Raw genomic sequence first — 23,751 nt, forward strand, 5'->3', positions numbered from 1 at the left:
GTGTGCCCAAAAAAATCGATTTTTAGATGGATCGCGATTCGACACGTGACAATTCGATTATGATTCATACATGTTCAAAAACGATGATTTTCCCTAATAACTTAATGACAGCCCTCAGTAGCCGAACGAAATTCAAGACATGTCTGCCACCCGGACACCTTTAACGGGCCTTAGTAGCCGAACGAAATTCAAGACATGTATGCCACCCGGACACCTTTAACGGACGCACGCACAACGTTATGATAGACGCAGCTGGTTACTGAGCGAGAGATTTACGCGGTCGTGCTTTCGGTCCTCTTCTGCGCACAACTTATTTTTTAAAGCGAAAGGGGAAGACATAGCTTGTTGCTCCTTGTCTTTCAGTTGTCCAGCAGTAGATTCAAGTCGTGTTAATTGGAAAAAGTCCCTGGTGTTTCATCTATCAGAGGTGAGTAAATGACACGAACCCTCTTGTACTGTTTAGCTTTTATTGTTGTTGTTTTTGAGATATTACTAGTTAGCGCTAAGCGCTATGCTAATTAGCAACTTCGCTAACACGTATTTCCATGTCAAGTTGTGCGTTGTTTGGTGGTGTACAAAAGTTATTCCAGATGCAGAAAGCTTAAAACCCGAATTAAGTACAGCGGTAACACTACAAACATGCGAAATAGTACAGAAATCTGTACATAGTATATTGGTTAAAAGAGTCTTATTTCTAAAAACACTGTTGGTTTCCAGAAAATGTGGAATTCATTTCACCAGTGTAAATGTTATTGTTTTGATGAGAGAAATAAGTAGTGCCTTTGAAACAGGTAACATTTTTGCACCTTCTTGTGAAAAAGAGCATCTCAAGGTCAGCTGTGTGTTCTATAGGCATCTTGAGAAATAAGCACTGCCTTTAAATTTGTTAATATTTTTTAACTTTCTTGTAAAACAAACAAACAAACAAACAAACAAACAAACAAACAAACAAACAAACAAACACATGTTTCTATCGTTCCTGTTGAATCATTAGGACATTTTCAGTAAATAATGGCCAGAAATTTGTTTGGCTACTTTATTAATTAGTAATGTATGATGAATCGATAATAATGATAATCGTGATCATCGTCAATACCATGATCATCGTACAGTAATCAAATCGTAGCACCCCAAATCGTAATCGAATTGAATCGTGGGCCGCCTAAGATGGCACACACCGAGACCCTATGTCGTCATTGAGCATTTGAAGTTCTGCATTAAGGAAACGCATTTAGTGCTGCAATGATTAATCGATTAACTCGAGTAATTCGATTAGAAAAAAGCTTTGAATCAAATTTTGTTGCTTCGAGTATTCGTTTAGTTAGAGTTGCGTTGTAATGGTTTGTTTTGAAAGTGTTAGCATGTAGTTTTATTGATTTGGGCGGAATTACTGCCTCTAGTGTCAACAGTGAATATGACATAACTAATTTCACATGGCTGAACCCAGCTGCTCCCTGTAAGACCAACAAGCTTGTGTTTGGTCTAATGTTTTTTCTAATGCATTTGTAAGTTTGTATATTTAGCTGTTTTTTGTGGGAGTATGTGTTTGAACCATTTGTTAAGGCATTGTGTAAAAAAAAAAAAAAAAAAAAGTTAGCATTTAAGCTAGCGGACTTTTGCTACGCAAGTTAGCCAATTGTTCTTTGTTGTACTTAGATCCTTGTTTATTTTTTTTAATCACATTTGAAGCTCAGCTCTGGTACGTTAATTTTGTTTTGTTCTTACTGAGATTACTCGATTATCTGAACTACCGTAATTTCTGGACTATAAGGCGCACCTGACTATAAGCTGCCACCCACCAAATTTGACATGAAAACGGCATTTGTTCATAGATAAGACGCACTGGACTATAAGCCGCAGTTGTCCTCATTGTATTATGGGATATTTACACCAAAAGATATTAACTGGTAACACTTCATTTGACAGTGGTATCATAAGACTGTCATAAGACCAAATGAACCACCATTAAGCTTTGAACCAATTGGCTGCTAAGCCTTATTGTTTCTAAAAGCTTCATTTGGCCATCACTGCTCCCTTGGGGGAGACAGTCAACCTCTGCTGCCACCTGCTGTCAACACTGTTGTCATCCAACATTCCTTCTAGCATGCATTGCGGCGCTGCAGATGTAAATAACAGTCATGTTCTGTGCTAATTATTTCTTCAGTTACTGTTCCAGTTGTTTCATTAATTGCTAGTTATGGTATTTGGTAACATTTTCTTGGATAGTGGTGCCATAATAATGTCATAAGACAGTCATAATTATTACATGACACTGTCATAAGCATTACTGAATGCTTATAATAGATGTTGGTTTGTGTCGTCCAGCAAATTATCTCACTTTTGAATGGACGTAAAAGATCTGAGCTGGACATAAATGGAGTTAGTGACATAATATATCACATGACACATATTGACATCCGTCATAAGCATTCATTACTGCCCATGATAGTGTCATGTCATAATTATGATGTCCTTATGACAGTCTTATGATACCGCTGTCAAACAAAGTGTTACCTATTAAGCCAAATAAATCAACAAATAAGCCGCACTGGACTATAAGCCACAGGATTCAAAATGAGGGGGAAAAAGTAGCAGCTTATAGTCCGAAAATTAGGGTAACTGGTTCATAGATTAATCGACTACAAAAATAATCGATAGCTGCAGCCCTAAACACATTACTCTGTAATTCACTGCCAAGCCACTAGAGGTGTGTGGCTTTGTGAGATTTTGGGGGACTCTTGTTGAATTCCTTTTCTCCCGGTCATAGACAGCAATGGCAACGGAGATGTAACGTGTGTCTTTGCAGCTGCAGCTAATGAATATTGAAATGTTGTTAATACAAATGTTGAAGCGTAGGCGACACAGAAGACGTTTGCGAATGCTTGAAAATGGCGGTTTTTGTGCTGAACCGGAAACAGTTTTGAGCGGACCAATCACTTTCCTGTGACGTTCACGTCACAACGCGTTGACGTGACGGTTAATCAGGATTTTCTGGAGGCGCCGATCAGGCTACGGCGTAGGCTCGTAAATCGGATGTGTGTTAACGGCGTAGGTCCACAGTCACCGGATCTCAGAAGCCTTAAGTTATAAGCGTAGTCTCATAACGCTATCACGTGAGTCCTTTGTGGTTCCACTTGAGTTGACAGTGAGGACAAGGGAACCGGCATGTGGACAGCACGGTGTGTTGTGGCAACACCAGCTACAAGTCAACAGAGATGATGGCGGACGATTGGCGACAAGGGTAAATATTTGTCCTAGCACTCAAAATGAGCGGGTTGCATCGCAGGGGTCACTGACAATGACCATGTAACAAATCATAAAAGAGATTATATTCATTTGGCAACTTTCAAAAGAGCAAAACACATAATACACATAGGCATGTGTTACCTGGCATCGCAAAATATAATGGAAGTCACACAGAGTCCACGATAAAAGCAAAAAATGCTTCACCTGGTGAAAACTTTCCTTAATAAACATTCCACCAAAACCTGTTATTGATTCAAAATTCCATGAAATAAACTTTGTGAAGTGTTCAAAAAACAAAGCATGAGGAATTCAATATTCGTGGGTATCAGTGTAAAAACGAAGCTTTCTTATTGCTAATTATGAACCCTTTTCAAAAATTCTGTCATGAGTAAACATTAAGGGGGGAATATGTATTTTCCAATATACAGTTCTCCCAATAATTCTAGCATGGCTTCACGCTATTTGAAAATACCAGGCTCTGATTAGTCTATTTTCACGCGTTAGTGCATTGTGGAATACCGTGTCTATGGTCGGAAAACACACTTTGCGACCCTTTTTCGCAAACATGGACTTCCCACAGATTCTCAAGGTAAAAAAATTGATTCAGAACATATAGTGGCTGTAAGAAGACAAAAGTTGCTAAGATTGAATAAGCTGTTTGGATGGTACTGCAAATAAATAGCAGAGGACTGAACTGGTGTCCACATACAGTGGGACAAATAAGTATTTAGTCAACCACTAAATGTGCAAGTTCTCCCACTTGAAAATATTAATTAGGCCTGTATTTGTCAACATGGGTTAACCTCAACCATGAGAGACAGAATGTGGAAAAAAAAAAACAGAAAATCACAATGTTTGATTTTTAAAGAATTTATTTCCAAATTAGCAGCACGGTGGCTGAGTGGTTAGCACGTCTGCCTCACAGTTCTGAGATCAAGGGTTCAATCCCGGGCTTCGGCCTTCCTGTGTGGAGTTTGCATGTTCTCCCCGTGCCTGCGTGGGTTTCCTCCGGGAACTTCGGTTTCCTCCCACATCCCAAAAACATGCATGGTAGGCTGATTGAACACTCTAAATTGTCCATAGGTGTGAGTGTGTGCGTGAATGGTTGTGTGTCTCCTTGTGCCCTGCGATTGGCTGGCAACCAATTCAGGGTGTCCCCTGCCTACTGCCCGAAGTTAGCTGGGATAGGCTCCAGCACCTCCGCGACCCTCGTGAGGAATAAGCGGCATGGAAAATGAATGAATGAATTTCCAAATTAGAGTGGAAAAATAGTATTTGGTCAATACCAAAAGTTCATCTCAATACTTTTTTATGTACCCTTTGTTGGCAATAACGGAGGCCAAACGTTTTCTGTAACTCTTCACAAGCTTTTCACACACTGTTGCTGGTATTTTGGTCCATTCCTCCATGCAGATCTCCTCTAGAGCAGTGATGTTTTGGGGCTGTCGTTGGGCAACATGGACTTTCAAATCCCTCCACAGATTTTCTATGGGGTTGAGATCTGGAGACGGACTAGGCCACTCCAGGACCTTGAAATGCTTCTTATGAAGCCACTCCTTTGTTGCCCTGGCTAAGTGCTTGGGATCATTGTCATGCTGAAAGACCCAGCCACGTCTCATCTTCAATGCCCTTGCTGAGGGAAGGAGATTTTCACTCAAAATCTGTCGATACATGGCCCCATTCATTCTTTCCTTTACACAGATCAGTCGTCCTGGTCCCTTTGCAGAAAAAAAGCCCCAAAGCATGATGTTTCCACCCCCATGCTTCACAGTGGGTATGGTGTTCTTCGGATGCAATTCAGTATTCTTTCTCCTCCAAACACGAGAACCTGTGTTTCTACCAAAAAGTTTTATTTTATTTTGGTTTCACCTGACCATAACACATTCTCCCAGTCCTCTTCTGGATTATCCAAATGCTCTCTAGTGAACCGCAGACGGGCCTGGACGTGTACTGGCTTCAGCAGGGGGAAACGTCTGGCAGTGCAGGATTTGAGTCCATTGTGTTACTGATAGTAGCCTTTGTTACTGTGGTCCCAGCTCTCTGTATGTCATTCACTAGGTCCCCTCGTGTGGTTCTGGGATTTATGCTCAACGTTCTTGTTATCATTTTGACGCCACGGGGTGAGATCTTGCATGGAGCCCCAGATCGAGGGAGATTATCAGTGGTCTTGTATGTCTTCCATTTCCTAATAATTGCTCCCACAGTTGATTTCTTTACACCAAGCGTTTTACCTATTGCAGATTCAGTCTTCCCAGCCTGGTGCAGGTCTACAATTTTGTCTGTGGTGTCCTTCGACAGCTCATTGGTCTTGGCCATAGTGGAGTTTGGAGTGTGACTGACTGAGGTTGTGGACAGGTGTCTTTTATACCGATAATGAATTAAAACGGGTGCCATTAATACAGGTAACAAGTGGAGCCTCGTTAGACCTCGTTAGAAGAAGTTAGACCTCTACCACAGCCAGAAATCTTGCTTGTTTGTAGGTGACCAAATACTTATTTTCCACTCTAATTATGAAATAAATTATTTAAAAATCAAACAATGTGATTTTCTGTTTTTTTCACATTCTGTTCACACATGGTTGAGGTTTACCCATGTTGACAATTACAGGCCTCTCTAATCTTTTCAAGTAGGAGAACTTGCACAATTGATGGTTGACTAAATACTTATTTGCCCCACTGTATTTGTTAGTTTCAGGGCTCCGGAGTGGCTAAGCTAGCGCGAGTCAATCAAATCAACTCCATCGACTAATTAACCCTCCACTAACTCGAAGATTAGCCTTATGTCAAAAATTCTGATCCCCCTCTTTAAATTCAATTATTGTAAGTCAATTCCATGAGATGACATTTTTCTGTTGTCATTCTTAAAGTGAGAAAAATTGGTAAAAAGTAAGTGATGAATTACTTTTGAAGTAACTTACTTGGATAATAAAGTAATCAGTAAAGTAGCTAGATTACTTTTTTGAGGAATAATCATTAATCAGTATTTAAATTACCTTTTCAAGTAATCTATGACAACACTGCCTATACGTTGTTTATAGCATTGTTTTGGCATGAATTATGAAAGTAAAATGAAGCACATTCAAGACATTATTTAATAAAAAGGTACAATAAATTGTTCCTGAGCACTGTTGTTTTTGGCAGCGCTTTTAATTTTCGTCTTAGTCTTTTGGACGATAATAATTTTTAGTCTTATTCATATATTAGTCATGTCAAAATGTGTTTGTCTCCGTCTAGTTTTTGTTGATGAAAACTCAAGACTAATTTCGTATAGTGTTAGTTGACGTTTACCAAAAATGTTTTTGCCTCTATAATAAAAAAAAAAAAAAATCCCAAAATAAATTAATAAATGAACGTTTCCAACTATTTCAAATAAACAGACGAGCACATATTGTCGCTTCTACAAGGACGATGCCAACTTTGTGATTATACACACTCAGCAGGAAAAGAGTACATTTTTTTCAATTAATTATAGCCACCTGGATGCCACGAACTGTATGTAAAAAATAAGTTGTCGGAGAGTTTAGAGGACGCTTACCATTAGCATTAGCTTAATGCTAACACGAACCCTATGCTAATGCAATTAGTTACATTTAGCTTGTGATAATCACTTAGCAAAGACTTTTAAAGGCTAAAGCAACATTCCATATTCTTTCTGACCAAGAAAGCAAATCTTACCGTGTGTGCAAGCCTGCATAGAGACTGGAGATGACACACGGCTAGAATGTGGGCGGGGTTGCAGCACGTCACGAGTGACACAACCAGACACTGCTACATCCAGGCTAACTAAACCTAAAATGTCACACATTGTGATCATGGGACGGAAACTATTGCACATTTTCGTCTCGTTCTCGGCTTGTCAGATGAAAACGCATTTGTCTCGTTATGTTTTAGTTTCCCAAAACACGTTTTTAGCTTGTTATCCTCTCATCATTATCATGAAAAAAAGTGTTCGTTGACGAAATATGTTTGTGATCGTCGTCGTTGACGAAAACAACACTCTTCCTGAGTCTGTGATGAGGTTCTGTGGCAACTTTTGTGGTTGTCCAGCAACACTAATATTCAGGCTGCAAAGAACAAGTGATGGGTTGTTTTAAATATGGAAGTGGCATTTTCAGAGTCACTTTTCTCCTAATCGCTAATTTCTCAGAGAGGAAATGTTGTAGCTGTGCGAGGTCATATGTTCTTTATCCTCTGCAAAAAATTACTAAACGTTTCAAGGAATGCTATTCTTATTGCAGTCTGTCATTCATCTGTTTAGATTATAGCAGTTTGACTTAAAGGTATGAGAACAACATTTGCAGATTATTTTCAGAAATCTGCAGCTAAGTCCTGGGCCTCCATGCAAACGTCGGCCGCAGATTTCCCGGGTGCGGTCAGGCCTCCAGGTGAAAATTTGCTACAGGACAAACATGGCCTCCACATTTGACTACTCATTTACATTCCAATGTAAAGTACACACTTTTTGGCTTGCCTTAAGCAAATGACACAAAGCGAAAGGGGCAGAGGCTCGCTCCCCCTCCGCTTTGAATAGAGCTTTCCTTAATGTTAACAGCCCGTGTCGCTAACAAGAACAACTGACAGCACAGGCCTTGGTGTCGGATCCCAAAGATGATAGAAGGGGGAAAGACGAGCCGCCCCCGAAGAAGCTTTTTCACACAGAAACAAGCTGGCGTGCTTCATCTGCAAATATTTTCACTTTCCCACTGCCACACACCCAGAAGATAATGATTGCAGGGCACTTTACAGGATGTTTACCACTTGATTTTGTGTTTGGATGCACAGCAGCAGCAGCAGCATCGATTTCTCTTGACATTAGGAGGTAGCATGTTAACCCTTTATAGAGCACTCGTTTAACTCAGTGGCTGCGTTATGATGATGGCTGATGGGACTACACATTTAATCAATTTTGACTGAAAAAGGCAGGCAGTGAATGATCGCATTCACATCGACTCTTTCCAGTTGAAATAATTGGGTGTCTGTCATTGTCAATGGCAGATATACACTCACCGGCCACTTTATTAGGTACACCTGTCCAACTGCTCGTTAACACTTAATTTCTAATCAGCAAGTCACATGGCGGCCACTCAGTGCATTTAGGCATGTAGACATGGTTTAAGACAATCTCCTGCAGTTCAATACGAGCATCAGTATGGGGAAAAAAGGTGCTGAGTGACTTTCAACGTGGTATGGTTGTTGGTGCCAGAAGGGCTGGTCTGAGTATTTCAGAAACTGCTGATCTATTGGGATTTTCACGCACAACCATCTCTAGGGTTTACAGACAATGGTCCGAAAAAGAAAAAATATCCAGTGAGCGGCAGTTCTGTGGGCGGAAATGCCTTGTTGATGCCAGAGGTCAGAGAAGAATGGCCAGACTGGTTCGAGCTGATAGAAAGGCAACAGTGACTCAAATAACCACCTGTTACAACCAAGGTAGGCAGAAGAGCATCTCTGAACGCACAGTACATCGAACTTTGAGGCAGATGGGCTACAGCAGCAGAAGACCACGCCGGGTGCCACTCCTTTCCGCTAAGAACAGGAACCTGAGGCTACAATTGGCACAAGCTCATCGAAATTGGACAATAGAAGATTGGAAAAACCTTGCCTGGTCTGATGAGTCTCGATTTCTGCTGCGACATTTGGATGGTAGGGTCCGAATTTGGCGTCAACAACATGAAACCATGGATCCATCCTGCCTTGTATCAACGGTTCAGGCTGGTGGTGTAATGGTGTGGGGAATATTTTCTTGGCACTCTTTGGGCCCCTTGGTACCAATTGAGCATCGTTGGAACGCCACAGCCTACCTGAGTATTGTTGCTGACCATGTCCATCCCTTTATGACCACAATGTACCCAACTTCTGATGGCTACTTTCAGCAGGATAATGCGCCATGTCATAAAGCTGGAATCCTCTCAGACTGGTTTCTTGAACATGACAATGAGTTCATTGTACTCAAATGGCCTCCACAGTCACTAGATCTCAATCCAATAGAGCATCTTTGGGATGTGGTGGAACGGGAGATTCGCATCATGGATGTGCAGCCGACAAATCTGCACCAACTGTGTGATGCCATCATGTCAATATGGACCAAACTCTCTGAGGAATGCTTCCAGCACCTTGTTGAATCTATGCCACGAAGAATTGAGGCAGTTCTGAAGGCAAAAGGGGGTCCAGCCCGTTACTAGCATGGTGTACCTAATAAAGTGGCCGGTTAGTGTATGTATATATTTATTTTAATCAACAGTAATAATCAAAAATCAATAAAATATTTATAATTGTGACCTGGCGTACACGGGCACAACATTTTGGGTCATATAGACCAATGTTCTATCCCAAAATTGTGGCCTAAAATGTGATGTTCACTGACGTGGACACCAGGTCTTCATAGTTTTTTATTTTTTATTTATTTTTTAAATTTAATTACTATCATTTTTTTTTTTAATGACCATAAATTGTCATTTATCCCATAAAGGGACAATCATTGGAACCATGGATATATATTTCCAGGAAAAGGGTATGAAAAAATATAAAAAAAAACATTAATAGAGAATCATACATGTGCACTGAGTTTCTATTTCGCATGAAAAACAAAAATAATGAAATAGAAATGAAAACAAAAAATATTTAGCATGAGGCTATTCCAGAAAACAAATCATTGAGAGTGACTTAAAAGGCAAGAGAATTAACCAAAATGGAAGAAATGGTCAACATCAAATAAGAAAAAAACAAAACAAGGAATGAATTACTCCTGGATGTTAGCATTTGAAAATAAAAATATATACTGTATACTCTACATACACACACACATGCTATGAGACAAAATGTGCTAATTCTATCAGAAGTGGTGACGTGGCTCAAGTATTTCCTTCAAAATGATAATTTGGATTTTATCCAAATTCTTGGTTAGGCAGGAAATTGTTAGCCTGATAGGATTTTTTGTATCTGTTGTCACAATAAAAATACAAATTACTTGGGACGTCCCTGATCGGACCATGTGATCGAAAACTGGGACATTATTCAGAGGATCGGAATTGGGTGAAAAGGATTGGCTTTATAATTAAAAGAAAAAAAAAACGAGGGCTGTCAAACGATTAAAATGTTTTAATCGAGGTAATCACAGCTTAAAAATTAATTCATCGTAATTAATCGCAATTCAAACCATCTTTAAAATATGCCATATTTTTCTGTAAATAATTGTTGGAATGGAAAGATAAGACGGATATATACATTCAACACACTGTACATAAGTACTGTATTTGTTTATTATAACAATAAATCCACAAGATGGCATTAACATTATTAACATTCTTTCTGTGAAAGGGATCCACGGATAGAAAGACTCGTAATTCTTAAAAGATAAATATGAGTAAAAAATAATAGTAATTTTATATTAAAACCCCTCTGTATGTTTTCGTTGAAACATAATTTGTAAAATTTTCAATCAAAAAATGAACTAATCGCTCGCCATTGTCAATCTGACAATGCCAGTCACATTGAAATAACAGCGGCCCCCTTGGGGGTGCCAGTAACAACCGCTTGCATCGCGAGCGCCCGTCATTACCCGTTGACGGTATGTTTTGCCTGTTGATGCATTTACGTCATCGATGACGTCGACAACGTCGACTAGTCGGGACAGCTCTCGTCCTAATGAAACCTTTTTTTCAAATTTGTAAAAGACCGTAATACGGCATTTGCTATTTTTCATGTGTCAAAAATGCAGCTAGAAGTGGCATGGCACGGCAGCGCCCACCCCCTCCCGTTTGTTGCTGTGTGTGAAAGTGACGCTATCACCTAGACAGCCAGCGAACCCAAAAACAAATCCTCCAAACATAAGGCGTTCTTTTCTTCAATTTATTGAGCTCTCAAATCGTGGTAAGTGTAATATACAAAATGAAAACAATTAAAACGTTGTACAATTGTATTTTTTCATGTGTGAGTAGCTTCAACAGATTAGCATCATGGAAAAGTTCGCCAAAAACAAAACACACATTTTCCTTTCAAATTCAATATACACACTAACTAAAAGCTTACAAAGATGAATGTTAGCCTAGACTTAGCTGGGAGAGCAACTTCGTCGAGTGTTACAGCTGCAGAGTGAGAAAACAAGCTTGATTCGCTTGAATGAAGGGGGGGGGGGGGGGGGGGGATAGCATCAAAGATCGTTAATTGCGAAAGATGATCTTGCCCTAAGCACAAATCCACGTTCGTTAGTTCAAGGAGCGGTCTCACTCCGAATGTTTTTTTATTTTTTTATTATTTTTTTTTTTTTAGATGAAACCTTTCCACAGCAATATTTACATTTTAACCAACTTTTACATTTTAACGAACTTGTACATTTTTAACTAACTTATTAACTTATGAATTCTTTGTTCTTTTTAACACAAAGGCATGACATCATGTAGACTAGATTTGACACAGTGGCTGAAATTGGCAAAACTTCACTTGAGCTTTTCCACCCTCAAAAAAAAAAAGTGATGCAGTATAAATTTTTAAAAAATTTATTCAGAAGTGTTTTTACTTTTTTATAGAAATTATTTTGTTCTTGCTCTAATCTTGAGCAACTTTATTATTAGTTATATTTTAATTTTATTTAAAATATTTGTTTTTTTATTGATAATTTATTTATTTTAACAGTATATTCATGTTCCAATTTGCAACTATGTTCTAAAAAAAAAAAAAAAAAAAAATCCTTTTCAATGGAATTCAGTTTTTTTTTTTTTTTAACCCATACATCTCAAAATAACACATTTTGTAGCTATAATTGCAATACCGTGATACCGTGAAACCGCGGTATTTTTGCTCACGGTTATCGTACGGTCAAAATCTCATACCGGCACATGCCTAGTGTTGACTTGCATCCATCATTTTTTTTTTCCCCAAAGATAATTGTCAAAATTCTGAATTAGTCTCTAAATCATGAAATTTTAGGTGTATCAAATGTGATACGTTTGGCAATAAAGGGAAAAATTTGTTAGGCTACTTTATTAATCAGTACCGTACGATGCATCGATAATTGTAATAATCGTGATATTCGCGATAACCACAATCATCGTCAATACCGCGATCATCATTCAAAAATCGAATCGTAGCACCCTGAACCGTAATCGAATTGAATCGTGGGGTGCCTAAGATGGCACACCCCTACAAATTACTGAGATATTTGACATTTACTGAGTTTTGTTTTTGCTGATTTTCCACTATTGGAGGAAAACAGTAAAAAAAAAAAAAAAACAATTAACCCTAGCACTTAAACCTGGCCACGTGTCATTCACTGCAATTAATAGCAATAGTTATTCAAAATAGGTACTGTAGGTGTTCAAAATGGATTGGATGTCTAGTGCGTTCAATGGCACCCAATGAGTTAATATTATCACGACTTGGTCTACCACATGTGAAAATGCCGCCGCATAGACAAAAATCTCAAATTCAGCACTGTCATTTGATGTATTTGAGCATAGCAAAACTTGGGTTTACTCCGCTTTGTAATGTTTATTTTCAAACAATCCCGCAACAATGTTTGTACAAATCCTTACTAAGCGATTTGGCCTGCAGCATGCAAAAGAGACAACTAAAGTGCCTCTTCAGTCTTTCGGGATGCATTCCAACACATTCAAGTCAAAATGGGATTGTGGGATTTCCGAGCTGTCACCAGATGGCCTCTGGCCACCTGACGCACTTTTTATATCTGCTGTAAAGCTGTCGTCTCGCTGTTAACACAACAAGTGGCCGACACTTTCTCCGACGCCTGCGCTATCTCAGTGAGCTGTCACCACGACGGGAGGAAGAGGAGAAAGAGGGGGTAGGGCGGCCTTTTTTAGCTAGCCGGGAATGCTTTCCAGTGAATTCCCAGGGATAAGGAAGTGAAACATGACATGAAGAGTAAGAAGAAAAAAAACAAAAAAATCACAGCATAAATTTTCAAACTCTTACAAAAACCTTTAATAGAATTTCAAACTCACCCGACAACCTTTAAATTGGGAAATAAACAACTTTCAGATCTGATGACTAAGTGCATGATTTACATCTGAAAAGGCATACATGCTACATATCTATAAGTAACTTTACAAAGTAGTCAGGGCTTGACAATCAAATTTACAGTCAAGTTGCCATTTTTAATCCTTATGATCATCAAACATGGCGAAAAACACAGACATGACTGAAAAAGCAGTTTCTGCTCTTGCACTCCTCTTTAAAATAAATTGCTGCATTTTAAGCCAAAAGAACTGTTGTGTTTGATAGAACAATATGTCTATATGCTGCCATAGCAGCTTCATGGCGCATTAAGCCCCTGAACTATTTTTAATTTGTCCTTTTTACCCTAGAAACTCCCGTTTACAGGCGTCGTGCAACCGCTTTTGTTTCAACCTAGCCATAAAAAGAAGGTAAATAATCGTATTTACTATTCGAAATGTCTGTACCGTGTTTTTCTGACTATAAGTCGCAGTTTTTTCATAGTTTGGCTAGGGGTGCGACTTATACTCAGACGTGACTTACGTGTAAAATAATTAACACATTATGATATCATTTCACATGTTATTTTGGTGTTTTGGAGTGACACTGATGGTTTGGTAAACTTGTTAGCATGTTCTTTGTGCTGTAGTTATCTGAATAACTCTTAATAGCTATGGCCACGTTCGCGTTCTGCCTTTGGCAAATTATTATTTTTTTTAAATGCATGCTTTTAGTTTGTGGTGCGTTCATGGCCACGTGGGGGCGCACTCGCACTTGTTTACGCGAAGAAGAGCGCTCACACGCCAGAAGAAGACTGACAGCTACGCAGCGTCTCTGAGCGAGTGGGCGAGAGAAAGAGAGCGAGAGAGAGAGAGACATGGCTGCGAACCTACGTTCATTGTTTATGCTTGTAAAATATCTCTACAGAGGCAACGCCTGTGTGTATAATCTTTTCTGTTGTTGTGTTTTCCACCCGCGATCGGACACTTAGAGCCAGTTGTGTGGTTGTTTGAACGATGTGCTAATGCTAGTGAGTGCATGCTCACCGTTTGTGTCATTGCTGTAATAGCACCTCATTATCATTTATCTACGTTGATGTGAACCTGTTTGGTATCGAGGACGAAATTGATTCAGCGAATTATACGGACGTCCAGCATCGCCATTTGGGAGTTTAGCTCGCTGTATAGCCAGGACCGAGCTGTAGCATCCTGGTGAGGACAGTATATTCGCATTCATTGTTCATGCATCATGTAACATCATACTGTACACTTATTCAGCATGTTGTTCTCTATTGTATTTCTATATTAAATCACCTTTCAAGATGACATATCTGGTCTATGTGTTGGATTTTGTCAAGTAAATTTCCCCCAAAAATGCGACTTATACTCCGGTGCGACTTATATATGTTTTTTTCCTTTACGTTGGGCACTTTATGGCTGGTGCAAATTATACTCAGGTGCGACTTATAGTCTGAAAAATACGGTCATTTTTAGCTTAGAATCATTAATTGATTTCTAATATTTAGTTTAAAATAAAAATGATTTTATAAAATTATTCACTCGCATATTTTAAACAAATTACGTCACAATGAAAAAATTAGTGTCTGTAAAAAAGTCACAGAAATCTACCTCATAACTATAGCTTAATTGTATTTTTTTTTGTTACTGTTGCATTTTCCCTAATATTTTAGATGATAAATAGTCGATCCAAACAAAGAAAAATTAGAAAAAAAAAAAGTTTAAAAGGGTAAATATGAGGGCTGTCGCGCGATTAAAATTTTTAATCGAGTTAATCACAGCTTAAAAATTAATTAATCGTAATTAATCGCAATTCAAACCATCTCTAAAATATGACAGTTTTCTGTAAATTATTGTTGGAATAGAAAGATAAGACACAAGACGGATATAAACATTCAACATACTGTACATAAGTACTGTATTTGTTTATTATAACAATAAATCCACAAGATGGCATTAACATTATTAACATTCTTTCTGTTAAAGGGATACACGGATAAAAAGACTTGTAGTTCATAAAAGATAAATTTGACTACAAGTTATAGTAATTTTATATTAAAACCCCTCTTAATGTTTTCGTTTGAATAAAATTTGTAAAATTTTCAATCAAAAAATAAACTAATAGCTCGCCATTGTTGATGTCGCTAAGCGGGACGTCACATGGGCTCTTCTACTTCGTTCTTCCACAGTATCTTTGACAACGTAAGGTAGTGATTGAAATATACCACAAGGTGTCAATGGCGAGTTTTAAATTAATTAGAGATCTAGCCAAGGCAAAGTTTGAGTAAGTTTTATGTGTATTTTGCATAGGTATTTTGACAGCGAATGCCAGTTCTCTTTGCATTGAGCGCTTTTCTTTTTGTGAACATTATTTTCTGAGAGATAGGACAACAATTTTTGTTGTGCTTTAACTAAATGATACTGTAGCGACTCAACTGTTCCGCCAAAATGCATGATGGGAAGTTGGGCAACCATGCCTGTCAGTGGTGGCCGCAAATGGTATACGATATGATCTGCGGTGTGATCAATTAAGCGTGTTAAGAAAAAAAATTGCCTCCTGTCATTCTTCTGTGCATGCGTTAATTGCGTCAAATATTTTAACGTGATTAATTAAAAAAAATAATTATCGCCCGTTAACGCGGTAAGTCTGACAGCACTAGTAAATATATGAAAATGAAAATCTCGACCACTCCTTGATGTCTGGGATTTCTGCATCGAGACCCTTGTTATATTACCATGTTTCACTCATAAAATTCCCCAAAAATCCGGCTGTGGCCATTCACAGCTGTGTCTTGACACTCGGTGATACATGCTGCATGGAGTTTTTGGATCGAAAAGAGGTAAGTACGCGATAATATCTCGTTAAAATCCCTAGAAAAATTGAGATTTAAGCTTTCACCAGAGTTTTTCTGCCATATATATATATATATATATATATATATATATATATATATATATATATATATAATATTTTCCGACTTAGAGAAAATTGTTGTTTTTGCAGATGATTTTATTTATTAAGAATGGAAAATAATATACTACTAAAAAAAAAACACTATTGCTAAAGCTAATTTTTAAATCGTAAATTAATTGTGGCTAATTACAGTTCGATTACCTCCAAAGCTCAACAAATCACTTAAAAAGAACATATTGGACAAGATGAAGTCAGTTAAAAGATCTGAAAAATCTGCACCAGTCTGCCATGAATTAAAAGAAATTCAGTTCCCTTCAAAGTCAGTAGAGCAAAAAGAAACAGTCCATCATATGCCAAACTTCCTTATTTTTCAAAGTAACATTTGCATCCTCGAACAAGTGTATGAAAAAAGTGAACTCTGGTGAGTCATGTTGTATTTTATGCATCATTTGACTTTTCCCATTTTTCTTGCGAATGTGAACCAGCCTTTGTCTTTAGGACCAATTCAAGCTGAAAATTGACATTTCGCCCGTCTGGAGTACTTACCCTTCGTTGCGGAAAATAGTGCGGAAGCAGTCTCCCAGGCTCTTGTAACTGTTGGGATCGCCAGTTCCCCTTTGGATCTGGAACCTGCAGGGACAGAATTTTGTTGGTGTCAATTGAATTTGTTAAAAAGTTTAAAGCAAATTATCTCATTAACTCATTCACTCCCAGCCATTTTCACCGGAGCAAGGCCCTTCGCTCCTGGCCGTTTTACTGGATTTTGACTGATTTTGCAAGGCCTACAGAAAATTTTGTTCTATTGCCATATAAACATGGAACCCACCAAAGGAAAGATTTGACTCTCTTCTTTCAACAGGAAAAAAAGTTAGTTCATATCTTTTTCCATTCTTTAGAAATCAGCATTAGAAAATAGCTTAGTTTAAACAGAGAAATTGAGCTTTTTGTGAAAGCATACATTTCAAACATAACTTTGACTTTAACACAGCTATTTTTTTTGCTTTAGTTACATCCCAAATATCTGAATAATGTTTTCCTTTTACAAAATAACATAAACAACAAGACAAATAGAGCTTTTGATAGCAAAGTAACAATTTATTTACACATAACTAACTGAGAGATGACGCTGTTGCCGCGACAGTCAACTTTTCTCTCATCGCCGCCTGTCTCATAAAGATGGATTTTTTTTTTAGTCTCTGCGGGGTCTGCTCGGCGAGCAGCACGGACTCAACGACATCGTCCGATGCACTGGTGGTCGCGGTCGTTCTGCTCGGTCGTCCAGCGCCTGGCATCCCGGGCGTCCTCACGGTTGTTCTGCTCGGTCGTCCGCCGCCTGGCATCCTTTCGCCGGCTGTGCTGCCCGGCCGTATGTTGCTCAATTTCTCTGTTTTTTCATCAGAAATTGTTAAATTGCTCAAACTAAGCTATTTTCTAAAGCTTATTTCTAAAGAATGGAAAAAGATATGAACTTACTTTGTTTTCCTGCTGAGAGAAGAGAGTCTAATCTTTCTTTTGGTGGGTTCAATGTTTATATAGCAATAGAACAGAATTTTCTGTGGGCCTCGCAAAATCAGTCAAAATCCAGTAAAGCGGCCGGGAGCGAAGGGCCTTGCTCCGGTGAAAATGGCTGGGAGGGAATGATTTAAACCACCCTTATTTTATATTACTACATTTAAGTATTTTCTTAAGGCCTTTTAGTATGGTCTGTTTGAATGAATCTAAACAAAACAAATTGAAAGTGCTCGGTAGTACTATGGGTGTCAAATTCACATCTTATAGGATGTTTTGGCAGAACACAGTTTTTTTCACCCTACTCTTGTCTCGTCTCATCCCGTCTTTCCTGTTCATATTGCTTTTGCTGCTGGCTTTGTGAAATATAACAGTGCTGTCATGCTCATTATTGTTCCTCTTGGGCTCAAATAGAAAGTGTTGAACAGACGACATGTTTATGTCGCTAGAGTCCTAATCTGGGAGCCCGGCAGCACGAGTTAAAGCAATTTTACAAATTGAATAAAATCAAATCAAATTTATTTGTATAGACCCCACTCACATGATGTCACAACCACGCCTCCGCGCCATATTATCCGTCAACTGGTCGTGTTGACGCATTACCGCTATGTAAATTCCTCCTATTATGGCGTGTTTTCCTGCTCGTTAACATGAATAATCAAAATGGTGAAGGCGTGTGTGGCAGTTGATTGCAGTAGCAGAGAAGATAGACGGAGAGACTTGAAGTTCTACCGTATTCCGAGAGACCCGGAGAGGAGAGCGAGATGGACTGCTGCAATTCGACGAGAAAACTGGGCACCAAACGATCACCACAGATTATGTAGTAGTCATTTTATATCTGGTAAGATGCATTTAATATATATTTAGAGGGTTTTGGGCTGACAACCACAATTAAGAGCATTGCGAGGCTGATCGCTGACAACATACAGTTTCAAATTCAAGATGCTTATTTCTTCCACCATCATTATTTTTTTGAATAATATTTAGCTGGTACCAAGTGAAAGAAGCTGGCCTCGTCTACGGATCATCAGTTAAACAGGTGTGTCCAAACCTTTTGCAAAGGGGGCCAGATTTGGTGTGGTAAAAATGCGGGGGGCTACCTTGGCTGATTTACGTAGAACAATATATTTAAATAAATTTTAGCAAGCCCTTCTGTGTGTCACATTTGCTTTATTATTATTTTTTTTAATTCATAATTTCAACAATGTCGTCTTTGTGGCGTTCTCTTTCGACACTCGGGCTCTTGCGAAATACTGCTGCTGTGAAATTAAACTAGCTTCAAGTTGCTTTAATTTCTCGCTGCGTATCTTCCCTGTAATGTTGTACATGTTAGCGTGTCTTGTTTTGTAATATCGCGTCACATCGAACTCTTTGAAAACAGCGACTGTCTCTTTGCAAATGAGGCAGACACAGTGGTTGCGTATTTTATTGAAGAAATAGTCAAATATCCACCTATCCTTGAAGCGTCGGCCATCGCAGTCAACTTTTTTTTATTATTGATTGTCGCCATTTTAGAAAATTGGAAGTAAAGGGTCACACCGGGGTAATGTTGCTTAGAGTGCTGCTGTTAAAGTTTTTCAAACTTTCGTGAGAATACGCTGAGTTTCTGTGGACAAGATAGTTGTAAATATCAGGGTAGCAGATGTCAGGCAGAGATGGCGAAGACAGCGGGTCGAAAAATATCGATTTAGGCATCAAATATGGATCTGGCGAATGGATCGACCGAAGCTTTCCCACATAACGCCTTTTATGCAACGCATCCAATGAGTTTACAGCGTCTGAAAGCACCGGGGCTTCCATGAATTGCACTATAAATTGCACGACAAATTGAAACCATTGAGAATACGGATAAACAATGACGGACAATATGGTGGCCGGATACAGCGACACGTCATTGTGTGACTTTGGTGAGTGGGGTCTTTAGCCCTTTACAAAACCCGAAAGGTCCCCAAAGTGCTTTACAACAAAGACAAACATGGCTCATAGTAAATAAAAGGCAGGAAAGTATTAAACAATGACAATAAGAAAAAAAAGAAACAAAGAAACAAAACAACACATGATAAAAGTCAGACAGCAAATAAAACAATAAAACAGATAAAATCCGAAAACATTAAAAACCCTTAAGAAATAAAACCAGGCTACACTAATCTGGGGGAAAAGCAAGTCTAAAAAGGTGTGTCTTTAACCGAGATTTAAAAAGGCCTAAATTCGTAGTGGTGCAGATTTCAAGGGGAAGACTATTCCGCAACCTGGGGGCAGCAACCGCAAAAGATCGGTCTCCCCACTGTTTGATTTTGGACCTCGGAACGTGCAGCTGAAGTTGGCCGGTAGAACGAAGAGTCCTGCCAGAATTAAGGATGGTTAAAATTTCCGACAAGTAAGAAGGAGTCTGGCCATTAATAGAATGGATCTATTTAATGTGTTTAAAGTGTGCTAGAGGTAAAACATGAATTATAGCGTGAACAGGGGTCGCGTTAACTGAATATTTTCCGTCGTTGACCGGTTTTTTAAAACGGTGCCGGAAAAAACTGAAGTCCGTCTGTCATTTTGACAGGTTGCAATTCACACCCCAGACCACAGGGTGGCGAGTGAGCATATCAATTAGCTATTGTGTCTCTTAATGCATGACGTCGTTGGCTATTCTGTCAGAATATTGTAGCGTCACCGGGGTCTGGCGGCGGCACCGTGATTGACACATCAACGCGAGGTTCTTATTGGTGCACCCGGTGTGCCAGCGCGTCATCCAATTGGTGGACTAGATTACCGCCTGTGTATAGACCCCAATCACATGACATCACAACTCCGCCCCCCTGACTGGAGCCGCCATATTGTGTGTCAGCTCGTCGTATTTACACATTACCGCTACGTACATGCCTCCTATTACGGCGTGTTTTTCTGCTCGTTAACATTAATAATCAAAATGGTGAAGGCGTGTGTGGCAGTTGGTTGCAGTAACAGAGAAGATAGACGGAGAGACTTGAAGTTCTACCGTATTCTGAGAGACCCGAAGAGGAAAGCGAGATGGACTGCTGTAATTCGACAAGAAATCTGGGCACCAAACAATCACCACAGACTATGTAGTAGTCCTTTTATATCTGGTAAGATGCATTTAATATATATTTAGAAGATTTTGGGCTGACAACCACAATTAAGATCATTGTGTGACGTTGGTGATTGGGGTCTATATAGTTGCCTCTTTTTCTTTGGGGGCGGAGTTGTTGTTTTGTTGGTGTTGTTGGCGGTAAGCAGAGTAAAAAGAGGGAGAAAAATACCACGACTTCCGTGTCTAATTTTTCGCCGCCAAGCAAGCGTTACAATATTAATTAAAAATGAATGAAAACTAAATACTATTGAATATGTCATCATTATTATTTTAAAAATTTAAGTGACGGGTAAAAATAGATTATGACCGGATTTTTATGGCCCGGTCAGTCAAAAAGACAGACAACGAAAATGTCTAGCGCAACCTCTGAGCGTGAATCATATTTTTACTGTACAAAAGGTGAGCTTACAAGCAAGGGGAAAAAAATACCTTATGATGAGACAGTCACAGAATAAGAGCATCCAACTTCTAATGAACTGCCGCAATAAATGGGTCCAAACATTTTGTTTTATGCCAGTCTTTCAAAATGTATTCTTCCTCTCTGAATCAGGATGACAGGCAGCTTTTACTTGGTAAAAGCAGACCCCTCCCCTCCAGGCATGAGTAGCTTGGGGGAGGGTGAGAAGTCAAACATTTATTTAACCCAACCAATCCAATTAGCCAGTCGACTTCCAAGTGACCGGGTCCATTTGCAGCAAAGCTTCCAGGCCGCTAACACGCTAGTAAGACTGGCGTAACAGCTCTTCAAGCGACGTGTAAATGTTTAATGTGACAGAGTCGCTCTTTTTTAGGGAGGAGGGGTCATTGTGTGGCAAACACACACTTTCGCAGTAAAAGTCCGGAGAGCGGTGTTTCAGTCTTTTTACATGAGGCACCAGCCGGGGGCAAAAGAATGAATTAAGAGCGCCCGTTAAGAGATGAAGGCTAGGCCGTTTTGAGGTGATAAGACCTCGTTAAACGGAGCTGCGCCGCTTTGACCCGAAAGCCTGGACCGTAAACCTGAAAACAAAACCCTTTCTGGGCCATTAATGAACATCATTAAAAGCTCTGCTTCACAATATTTACATAGAAGTTGATAAATCTTAAGGACGGAAAACCAAGGTGACAAGAGAAAAGAATCCCACATCATATGGTTTCAACTGCGAGGTCAATAGGGTGAGCAGTAAGTCGTCCATGCGGGTGCCTGATGGGCCCATAAAGAGCCCCCAGGTTCCACTAAAGTGGGGGGGTTCTGATCCCATAGATCACAAGTGCCCAGACTTTTTATTCCAAGCGCAACATACTGAAAATCAAGACACACGTCGGCATTCTATTATTTCAATGTGACAGTGCAGGAAATGCAGAATTGATTAATCAGTTACATTTTGTAAAATCTAGGAAAATGTTGATTGCTGCTACACAAAGTATGAGTGATGTTTGTCTTTCAATAAACATAGACAATCAGGAAATCAGAGATCAGTGTTCTATATCAAGGGCATAGGTTTAGAGTTGAAACGAATACTCGAGCAACTCGAAAAACTGATCCAAGTAATTTTATTCACCTCGAGAAAATCGTTTAATTTTGCCAGCTCTAAGCATCACATTTTGCCCGGACAAATTTTAATGCGGGACAACGCGCTGACGTAACGTGCGTAGAGGAAGAAGCAATAAAAAAAAATTACCTTACTGCAGCCGACAGCCGTTACAAACTGCGCCGACGTTGCTAAAAACAACGCCTGCATGTTGCTACGTGGTAGCAGGTAGCGTCTGTATGCATTTCATACATATTACTTGTACGTAGAACTATATGCGAAATGACCGACTCGGCGGCGTTAATAACACAGCCGCCATCTTAAAGCAGTACACTTCTCAGTGCTCATAAATAAGATTAACGTTACTGTCACTCGCTAACGTAACGTTATCCCTGCCGAGGGCTAGGTTTCTATCCATTATGACTACTGTCGATGCGTGGCTAACTCTTACATACAGGCTTTATTTAATCTGTGAAAACAGTGCTGTAAAGTAATTAGGGTGTAAAATAAAAATTTAATAATGCTAACTGTCATTTTGAGCTCAGTAGTCATTGCTGGATAAAACACCAAGTAGCACTGGTGCCTAATGTGCTCCAATACAGCACAACATTTATTTTGAACACTGCAAAAACTCAAAATCCTATCATGACTTACAGTTTAGAATAACTTAAAACTTAACTAGAACTTATAGCTTGACACAAGTGGAAATTCAATTGAAACGCGTAGGAAAAACACCTAACTTTTAAGTAATGTGTGTTATCAAGCGTGATTACATTTTTAGGTAAGAAATATGTTTTTTTTTTTTAATAAGATTTAGAAGTTTTTTGAGTGAAAGCAGTGGATTTTTTTTTCTAGTCACACCTGAGATGCAATTGTTGGCTGTTTTCAACAATGTACATTGAAAATAAAGTCATTGACTGAAAACGATTCAATCTTAGATGAAATGTCTTCTCTTCTCATCTATATTTATAATTGCTCTTTACCTAAAATGATTACTCGATTTATCGATATAATTTTCAGTCGATTACTCGATTACTAAAATATTCGATAGCTGCAGCCCTACATAGGTTTGGCATCAACATTGGTAGGGTCGATGTAACCTGCATGCACTTTTTGCTGGGGTTGGGTCATTAATACGACCAAACAGACTGGGTCAATGGGGTCAGGGCTACATTTCTCACCGATATGAACCTAATTAATTGATAGGCTAAATGACGAATGCAAAATAAATCTGTATTGACTTATACTAACTTTCATGTGTATTGGTACAGGTGATACCTGTTCGATTCAAACCTTTATTTTCAAAAACTACTAAGGAAACATTTTGAGATTTTCCAGAATAAATGTCTGGATTTTATTGGAAAATTTAAATATTACACACAATTATTTGAACACAAATTATATTAACATACACAAGAAATAAAAACTTGTTAATCATGAATTAACTATCTATAAGGGGCGATCCTTAGTTCACGACATTTCATGCTGTCTAATTAACTCATTC

At 38.9% G+C, this 23,751-nt stretch overlaps 1 protein-coding gene across 2 annotated transcripts in view; it reads right to left on the reverse strand.

The window, feature by feature from the left end:
* The window catches only part of slc25a21 (solute carrier family 25 member 21), a 233,143-nt gene that overhangs the window by 29,065 nt on the left and 180,327 nt on the right, over positions 1 to 23,751 (reverse strand). For both annotated transcript variants that reach the window (XM_057859120.1, XM_057859121.1), the window contains one exon: positions 16,671 to 16,754. In XM_057859120.1, the coding sequence (XP_057715103.1) occupies positions 16,671 to 16,754 (84 nt within the window). The remainder of the gene's footprint in view (positions 1 to 16,670; positions 16,755 to 23,751) is intronic.

The sequence above is a fragment of the Corythoichthys intestinalis genome, chromosome 15 (assembly GCF_030265065.1).
Source record: "Corythoichthys intestinalis isolate RoL2023-P3 chromosome 15, ASM3026506v1, whole genome shotgun sequence".
Classification (NCBI taxonomy): Eukaryota; Metazoa; Chordata; class Actinopteri; order Syngnathiformes; family Syngnathidae; genus Corythoichthys; species Corythoichthys intestinalis.